Source organism: Mastomys coucha, unplaced genomic scaffold (genome assembly GCF_008632895.1).
Source record: "Mastomys coucha isolate ucsf_1 unplaced genomic scaffold, UCSF_Mcou_1 pScaffold13, whole genome shotgun sequence".
Classification (NCBI taxonomy): Eukaryota; Metazoa; Chordata; class Mammalia; order Rodentia; family Muridae; genus Mastomys; species Mastomys coucha.
The window spans coordinates 50694425-50704367 of NW_022196895.1; the positions used below are offsets into that span (position 1 = coordinate 50694425).

At 44.5% G+C, this 9943-nt stretch overlaps 1 protein-coding gene across 6 annotated transcripts in view; it reads right to left on the reverse strand.

The window, feature by feature from the left end:
• Positions 1-9943, reverse strand: part of Znf608 (zinc finger protein 608) — a 110584-nt gene that overhangs the window by 68264 nt on the left and 32377 nt on the right. Inside the window, exon 1 of one of the 6 annotated variants that reach the window (XM_031365712.1) lies at positions 6646-7148. The exons of the other annotated variants lie outside the window; for them this stretch is intronic. Coding sequence (XP_031221572.1) covers positions 6646-6660 — 15 coding nt within the window. The 5' untranslated portion in view covers positions 6661-7148. Of the gene's footprint in view, positions 1-6645; positions 7149-9943 lie in introns of those variants that run through there. 6 annotated transcript variants of the gene reach the window in all.

A 9943-nucleotide genomic window follows, 5' to 3' on the forward strand; every position in this document is an offset into this window, starting at 1 on the left:
ATTCACGAGAGAATCACCTATCCCTGGAGACTAAAACAAAATGGAACGTTCAGAGAATATATGGTCAGTAACTTCTACCAGGTAATGCCTGGTGGAATTGTTCCTCTGAGAAGGTCTCAGTTCTCTCACGTATGTCATGGTGTTACACACAAAGCACACATACCATGTCCATAAGCAGGACCTTAAAGGATACATTACAGTTAATTTAGTATTTGTTGAGACAGGGTTGCCTTAAACAGAGTAATCTGGCTTCAATCTGTGCACCTGCTCCCCTAGTTCTGGGATTACAAGGCCCACACCCTGCCTCAAGAGTTATACAAAAAGATCAACTCCTCTTGAGCGATTTCTCAGGTCACTGATCTATACTGAAGCCATAATTTCTTCAGCCAATGAAGCTTGTTAAGGCAAAGAACTGCAAACCATTCCACGGGCCTGTCTGCAATGGGGCAGCAGCTCCTGAGTAGGTCAGCTGAAGGAGTGTGACTAGGGTTCAAGTCCCGGCTCTACCAATTCATGCTACATGGGAACCTAAGTCAGTGACAGCTAACATCAGGATCAGAGTCTAAGAAAAACAGCAAGGTAATGGCCATCAAACCCACTGGATTGCGAGGAAAACTGAGATAGCTCATGCAAAAGAAATGTTCAGCACAGGGTACCATTCAAATGACAGTAGTAAGTAGGTAAGTAATGACCAACATCCCCAAGGGGGTTGCATTAAGACTGGGTGCATCTCTGCAAACATTGTCTTAAAAAAGAGTGGCAGATTCCCCCAGTTTGATATTACAACTCTCTAAACCCTGCACACAACCTTACAAAGCTTTTTTTTAAATATAATATTATATTTAACATAAATCTGTAATCCCCTCTAAATCATAGCTAAGTTTGGTTAAAGTGTGTTAAAAGTGTAAGAAAAGGGGGCTTAACCCAGAGAAGCTCAACCTGGTGAAACACAGGCTCTTTCAAACACTGACACCTGGTAGCCATCCCATCTGCTGGTGCGATCCACGCCCATTTTATACTCTCCAGGCAATGATGAGAGCATCCCAGAGGTCCTGAATTACCAAGAAGTCTTCCAATCTCCAATTGTACCTTTTCTCACACGGCTTTCCCAAAAGTCTACTCCTGCACACCTCAATCCTCACATCCACTAAAGAGCTACTACTCCTAAGCTCTGAGCAACCTGAAACAACAAGAACGAACGGGAGACAAGGGAAAATAAGGTAAAGGAAAGGAAAAAAAAAAAAGAGTGGGCCCGAGCCCCTATCCCCCAAGACTGACAAGCTTTATCAAGAGAATCAATCAACACCAATTAATCGCAAATGAGTTGAAATGACAACTTCAGTTGTAGAGCTGTGTTCAAGGAAAGAGTGTAAGAGGTGGGACATTTGTGATCAGCAGTCTGGTGTAGACAATATAGTCTCGAGAGTGGGAATCCTAGCTTGGTTATTCACTATGGGTGCTCAGGCAAGCCACGAGATCTCTGTGACTTTTCATCTGGGAAAAAAAACAAAACAAAACAAAAAAAAACCAAAACCATAAATAGCCCCTAGATAATGTGACAGGGAGCCATACAAGCAACCTTAATCCAGGGCATAGGACAGAGTAACACTCAATAAGTCCGAGCCAGTGCTACCATCAGAATTATTACCATCACTGTAAATATATCTGAGACCTGAATAAAGGGAAATTGATGAGTGGTCAACACTTCAAGAAAGCCATCTCTGCATACCTTCCTGGAGGAAGAAACAAACTTCTAATAAGATAGTCCTCATTTAAAGCTCACGGGGGCGGGGAGGCTGATAGAGCACTAAGAGTGAAAATTAAAGATCAGGGAAAAAAAGTACTGGCCAGTTATAACAAGAGTTCCTTTGTCAAAGCTCTTGTCTGTCATCTTGATGGGATACTGATGTAACCTATTAAAGCCCCAAAGAGGAAAGCAGCCATCTTTAGGGGTAGGGGTAGAGGGGGCAGGGGAAGGGGGAAAAAAAAAAGACTCGTAAGTTTAACAGCTGGTGGTGGCAGCCTGTCAAACTGAGGAAAGTTAATGTCAAGAACAGACGCGCCGCAGTCTCTCACTGTTATTTTTGCATGATTATTCCCAGGTGTTGGTGCACGCTGTGCAGTAGCCTGGCTATTTATCACGCCAGAGAGTCTAAGAGCAGGGGGCGGGGGAGGGGGCGGGAGCGAGCAGAGGGGTGGAGGGAGGCGGGGAAGAGAAGGTTATTTACACAGATAGCCAGCACTTAGGGTATGTAATCAGAGGGCTGAGGGTGGGGGGCGACTCTGCAGAGGTCCTGGCAATATTTTCTCTGTTCACCTTATTTCAAGGGCTTCCCGAGTGCTGATGAGCCAGGAAGCCTCCAAAGCTGGAGTGCTGGGGGTGGCTGCTGCTTCTCATCATCGAACATTTGACTGTGTCAGCCAGGGAGGGTCTGCACTACCTGGAAACCCAAAGCAAATACAGAGGGGTCTCCCGGGCTGGGCTGAGGGGCAATGCAGCTAGACCAACAAAGACATATCCACGTGGCTCTGCTGCAGGAGACAGCCAGTGAGTGCTGCGGAGAGGTGGAAAAAGGAGCCCAGGGCTTCCCACAGAGGAGCAACCTCACTGCGGAGACCACCCCACCCCCACCCCCACCCTCACCCACCACTCCTCACTCCAATTGGCCTGCATCAGGGTTGAACCCTGACAGGGCACCGTGCCCGAGGTTTCTTCCCATCTGTTCTCACAAATCTCCACACGGGTCCTGCCGTTAACCCCTCAATCCTGGGATTCTCAGACTGCCAACCGCCACAGGCGGGAGGAGTGGTGTTTCAGTTTGCACAGAGTCAATGTTTTGATTCTCTGAGCATGCTGGGGCATGGGTACTTAAGCCTCACATTTTCTTCATATCCTGGTATTTGGCTGTTTTATTAGATTGCCCACAGTCACCGCTTAATTTAAAACGCATTAGACAGAAGACTGTTCTGCCCTAAGTGGAAATCCCGGCTTTTTGGAGGTGACCACTTGCCGCCGTGGCAGCAAATCTGTGTGTCAGACAGCTGCCTGACGTCACTGTTGCATTAGCAAAGCCGGGTCGGCTTAAAAACATGTTCCTTAGACCCTGATCCCCTCTCCAAAATTAATCACGTTTAAATTTCCATCTCTGGTGGACAAACCAGAACAGAGGCAGCTTGGGTCATTATTCTTACTTTAGCCTCTCCTAAATGTGGTAGACACTTCTGAGAAACAAGATCAATGCAATTTATGCTCTGGGACTTGCTGTGCAAAAAATAAATACATAAGTAAATAAAGCGGGTAGGGGCCAACTCATGCTAATGATTTAAGGGACCAGTTCTTCTCTAACCCACATTGGAGAGGCAGAAACGAGATCCCCAACGCAGGGCGAATTATCCAAAGAGCTAAAAATTCAAGAGCCCTGCCTGCTTGGTGCTTTTGGCTTGTTTGTAGAACTAGAGTTCACATTCTGAGCTACTGTTCAACACACACAACGTAAAGGGATTAGACTAGTTTTCAAACAGACATCATAGACTGGATTATATTGTGCACTCCAGTTTTTTTTTTTTTTTCATTTGATCTTCACAGAGTCGCGAATAGGAGATGGGAAGAGATGAAGGGTCTCTTAAGGGAGAGCAACCAAGCCACAATGTGAACAGGCCAGGGTCAACCAAAAGCAGCAACCCGCTCTAAATGTAAAACAAAGCTTGAGACCAAGAGAATGCCTCCTCTATGGGGAATTTCTTATCCTTTTGTGTACACAGGAAGCCGGCCCCTCCCCCCCAGTTCCTTTAAATGCCTACAGTTTGATGTTTGCACACAAATACTGTGATCCCTCCAAACTCCTACCCCTAACCCCAGGGGCAGAGAACTTTGTACACGAGAGAGTACGTGAGTTTGCATCCCTAAACTCCATGAAAAAAGAAAAAATGTTGGACAGGATTGAGCATGCACCTATAAACCTTGTGGTGTCGAGGTGGGTGGTTGCACAGCCAGGAGGTAGCTGGGGCTTTCTGGATGTTCTCCTAGCCCAGGTTTGGTAAGAGCTCTTGTGTCGAGGGAATAATGCAGAAAGTGACAGAGCGCAAGGTCTTCTGTGACCTCTCACAGGGTATGCAGAAGTACATCAGTATACATAACACATACGGGTGTGCATACCTTACATGTGCACACACACGCACGCACGCACGCACACACCTGAACAGTGGAGGATTAGCTCCGTGGTAGAGTACATGGTGTAGCATGTGTGAGAAACCCTGCACCCAGTTCCCAGCGTCGAGAGGGAAAAGCTATAGCTGAGATGCTGCTAAAGCCTAGGCACGACCAAGGGTCTGGCCCCCTGGGCCAGGAAGACTCCTTCCAAGTCTAGCCAAGACAAACAGAATGCTGGGCCCACAGAATGTCAACAATCTAGGCTTTCTATAATGCAGCTTGGGGGCGGGGTGGTGGTGGGGGGGAGGAAGGGTGTCCCTGTCCATCAGGAATCACCCCAGACGTGGCCCTATGTGCAAGCACATGTAGAAGACATGCTTCAACAACAGCACGTCTTTAAGCTTCCTCGTCTAGCTTTGGCTCTTTTCCAAACACCATCAAAGGTGTGGTGGTGTACTGACAGTGTAATTACACCACTCAGCCCAATGCTTTCTGTTTTGTTTTGTTTTTGTTTTGTTTTGTTTTGGAAGCTAAACTAAATCTCCCCTCGGAAGATGCTCAGTAGGTAATTTCATACAGATCTAGGCCTCAAGAACTCTTCTGCCACATCCTATCAGTTGTCACATACTTAGCCTCATTTGTGTTCTCTCTCAAGGATGACTGCTCCACGGCTGAGCCACAGACACACAATCTATTCTGAAAGTGAGTGGGGTGTGCTCTGAATAGTAGCGGTGAATAGTTGGTTTTCGCATCCTGTTTCCTAAGATACTTATATAAGAACAAGCCATAGGGAAAGATGGTGGAGATCATCCTAGAAAGGCCACCTTCTTTCTGGGAAGAATCCTTTTACTATCCCCTTGGTATAAAGTTGAGTTCCAAGAAAACTTCCACCCAAATTCCATTAAGTCTCATTCCCATCCCTTTACGAAGGCATCCCGGAAGTGAACTTGGATGCTGCTCAGCAGGGGGTGGGGGGACCTATGGGATCCAAGGGGTCAATTTCAACTCAATTGAACTCAGGCATGGTAGTTCCAGGGTTCCTAAACTCTCATGAAGTCAGGTTGAAATAGGAGGATAAATCATGTCTCATCTTAACCCATTAGATGCGGATACTACGTCTTGGAGGATGGAAGGACAAGGAAGTCTATGTGGAGAAAAGCCTTTTGTTTCTGTTCTTGACTAAAATCCTTCCTCTACCCAGGTTAGGTGACCTCTTCCAACCACCTAAAGGTAGTTATGTAAAATAGATTGCATTGTACAATATATGCTGCTAGTGACAAAGGACAAGGGAAAGTCTGAGTCATGTCAAGTCCTTAGGCAGTGTCTTGCAAAGGCTCAGAAAACACTTTACCAAAGCATCATGGGCCAACCACAGAAGGTAACAACTTTGACTTTGTCTATCTTGGTATCAAATGCCTATCTATTTTAAAGGACATATTGCAACACATCCATTCCTATCATACCTCGACTGAAAGGCAACTAACTGTGAGTCTTCTCATTTGATTTTGAGGAATGACAAAACTGAAGTGCAAAAGAGAAGCTGCCTGTTCAGGTCAGAAGCCAGGGAGTGGGGAGTCAGGGAAGAAGAACAATAATAAGCAACCAGAAGTCACAAGTTTTCCCAGTAATGTCTGTAATGCCCTCTACCAAATTCAGTATCACGTAAACTCTATGTATGTTTGCTTTTAAGGATCAGTTCTCCCCCAGACCCATAAGACAACTCCATGAGTAAATTGTAGTTCTCAAGTTAAAGCTTATTTCCCTTCTGAGAACAGAACAGATTTTAAAACCCAATAGGTCTCTCTCTCTCTCTCTCTCTCTCTCTCGGAAGAACAATTTTTTTTTCTAAAGTACGTTAACTCTCCCCTGAGCAAGTTTATCCACAGAATAATATACAGGGCAGGAGGAGATGCCTCCACTATAGTCTTCATTATTCATGGAATAATAACTGGAACCACTGGTGTACTTTTAAAAAAGTTCTCTCTCATTTGCTGTTGATGATGTCTCACACTTCAGCCTTAGACTTCCCTGGAACTCACTGAGTAGCCCAGGCTAGCTTCAAACTCTCAGCTCCAAACTTACTGGGATGACTGGGATGAGCTAACACACTCAAGATGTCTCTTTAAAAATCTTTTAATGAAAATGATACTAAGCCATTTCCCATTGAATCAAAGCAAACACCTGGGTGTGTAGGGGCACAGGTCTTTCATCTCAGGACTTGGGAGGTGGAGGGAGGAATATCTGGAGTTCAAGGTCAGCCTTAGTTCCATGGAACCTGTTTCAGAAAAACAGAAGAGGAGGAAGAGAAGAAACTAACAGTCCAAAGCTGAGGACAAAGGCTCATAATGAAAGATATTATTATTTAGCTCCTGTTACAAAACGTATTGAGCAACAGAGTTAGTCAAAATATAAGGACCTAGTTTTTCTGACAGAAGGACCAGGTATTGACCCCACGCCCTCCCCTTTGTAAGAGTTGCTAATGAAAGCTGCCTCACTGTTACGGAAGCCATCCTCTTATCCAGTATCTTTCTGTCAGGTGCCTCTATGTGGCAAGCATTGTTCCAGGAGAGATGAATAGTCACTGCAGAGTAGAGAATATGGTCAGGGTTCAGATGGTCAGTTAAGCCCAGGGCATTATGGGAGCATCAAGGGGGTGGGGCAGTGAGTGTACAGTGGTGGATTTATAAACCTGTGTAGGACTTGGCCTAGGGGAGAGATCAGAGGCTAGGATAGATCTAAGCCATCCTAAATGCTACCTTAGTTACAGGACTGACAGTTTAGGGAGCCAGGAAGGAAAAGAGGGAATTCAAGAGTCCAGGCAAGGATGAGAACCTAGGGGTTTCTGTGAGGGTAAAAAAAATTAATGTGTGAGCTTGTGAAGAAGGGGTATAGAAAAATCATCTGGCTCATCATGTAAAGCCAACATTGGACTCTATATGAAAACATTAGAGGGAACAAGGATGGGAAAGCGAGCAAGAAAGAGAGAGATAGACAGAGAGAACAAGAGAGAGAGGACAAGAGAGAGAACAGGAGAGAGAAAGAGAGAGAGAGAGAGAGAGAGAGAGAGAGAGAGAGAGAGAGAGAGAGAGAGAGAGAGAGAGAGAGAAATTAATATGTTTTAAAATGCTGCCATGGACAACTCCAAGGAAGAGACAGACACAGCCAAGACTAGAGAAGGTGGGAGATGAGGATGAATTCAAAGATGGTTCTCAAGTGTCCGTCCATTTCAGTCAGGACAGAGGGAGTCAGTCCCTGGAAAGGAGGACCTGAGCAGAGGAATATCTGTAGGGAAATGTTTCCTGGGTAGGCACAGGACCCAAGGGGAAGGAGCTGGACTGGAGTAATAGGCAGCACACAAGATGAAGGCAGTGGAGGGATTGGATGCTCTCTCTGGGGTGGGGGTGGGGAAGAGGAGGGCTGTAAGGAAGGAGGAAGGAATCCAATAAACCCCCAAAGAGCAGAGGGGAAGGGAGAGTGCTCGGAATGATGGTCCTACTCTTGAGGAGGGAGCCTCAGTCAAGGAAGACCAGACTGAAGAGGAAGTTGATCTCAGAGGTCGGACATTCAACACCAGGAGCAGACCTAAGGTCTCCCAGTGTCTCACACCCTCGGGGATGTTAGCATTTTAAAGCACTTTGCGTCACTTCACCCTACAGCTATAAGCCATGCCTGGTGTGTGGTCCTCTCACCCACCAGGAGCTTCCTTCAGATTGAAGCCCAGGACTCAGTATCATTACTCACTCACTGATTCACCTTTGAAAAAACACTTAAATGCCTCAACCTGTTGTGTCTCCCTGGCAGCCAGGAAAAAAGCTAATGCGACCTTCATTCTCAAGAGGAGTCACAAAACCCGTGGGGAATCAAGCTGTTTCATGCTCCGCTGCCAGCTCCTGCTCCACCCAGTGATCCCTAAGGCACCAAGTTCGGTGAAGTTCATGGTCTGTTTAATTTGTCACAGGCTAAGGTGGCTAAAGTAACATTCAATATTTACAGTCACTTAGAATCTGGTGTTGGATGAGATTTGGACACAGAGTGATTTTCTTTTTCCTCCTCTAAAACCTATATTCTGGGCAGACCCAGTGTTGAAGACTGGGGATCAGGAGGTCCTCTGAGGTCAACATCTATAAAATGGCAATCTGAAGGCCTGTGACAACTATGTCACAGTAAAACCTCCAGAACTTTTTTTTTAAATTATGAATCACAAATGCAAATTTAAAAAACCAAAGTCACAATCTATTTAACCTTTCATACTTACTAATACCTTTTATTTATAGACACCCAGACAGAGGAGGTGTTAACAGAATCACATTCTCTGGACATTCATATTTCCAGAATATTTTTAGACATGTTTTATTTCAGAAGATAATTTAGATCATTAGAAGAAGTTCTAAAGTCTCAGTGCTAGACAGATAGCTCAGTGGTTATGAGTGCATACTGCTCTTGCAAAAGACCCTGGTTCAGTTCCCAGCACCCAGAGGGACAGCTCACAACTGCTGGTAACTCCAGGTATCCTTCTCTGGCCTCTATGGATACTGCTTGAACTCGAAGTACATAAACTTTATATAGAGATGGGCATGGTGGCGTGTACTTTTAATCTCGGCAATCAGGAAATAGAGTCAAGCAGATTTCTGTGAGCTTGAAGCCAGCTTGGTTTACATAGAACTGTCCCAGGCCAGCCAGAGCTATACCATGAGACCCTGTCTCAAAACCAAAAAAAAAAAAAAAAATCTTGCCTACATACATAAGCAAAAGTAAATCTTAAAAGGATAAAATAAAACACAACAAGCAAACAAACAAACAAAAATGAATGTGTAGACTAGCCCAGGAGGCTGGGAAGACAGCTCAATCAGTCAGTACAAACAAAAGGACCTGTGTTCACGATCTCTTGCACCGAGGTAAAAAGCTGAGTGTGTGCCAGTCCTCAGCAAGGAAGAAAACAAAGGAGAACATGGGAGGCTTGAAATGAACCTCACCTTACACATGCACAGCCCCCCCCACACACACACACAGACACCATGGAGGTGGTAGGCCTTACTAATTCAAGGACCCTTCACCCAACCTCACATCTGTTCTAAATCTTAGTCACGTGGAAGCAGAAGAGATGACTTCCAAACAAAGACCTGGCTATATCTTTCAGAAGGTTGCTCCAAATGTCCAAGGTTTCTTAACTTATAATATATGAGTCATATATTGCATAGACTGGACTTTTCCAAAGATGACAGGGGCTTACTCCATACACTTTTACCAAACTCCCAGCACAAGGTGGTTGCCAAAGCTGCTCTTATCTGCATTAAAATTATATTCACTTCTCCAGTTAGTCAGTAAACACCTGCAGTTTTAGCAGTAGACTCAGCTAAATTTAAATCAAGCTGACTTGACTCATTATTTAAATCATCAGTCAAGAAAAACTGCTATCTTTTAAAATTAAAGAATTCATGCTTATTTTCTGCCATAATGGCTATACACTTTACAAAACTCACAGGTGGATTATTATTTAAAGATGAGATTAAGAAAAACTCTTCCAAATATTCTCAGTATTTTATTTTTAATATCATAATCCAGCCCTTCTACACACACACATATTTTAATAATGAAAATTGCACTCCAAACCTCTGAATGCACTTTTTTCCATATTTTACAGCTATTAGAAACATCGCTGATTCTATAACAAAATTCAATGAAGCCTCGATTTGTATAGCTGAAGAACTATCTTCTCAAAGTTAATCATGGATATTTTTCCAGTATATTAAAATCTAATAACCTTAACCCAAACAACTTACATTGAAATCGGTT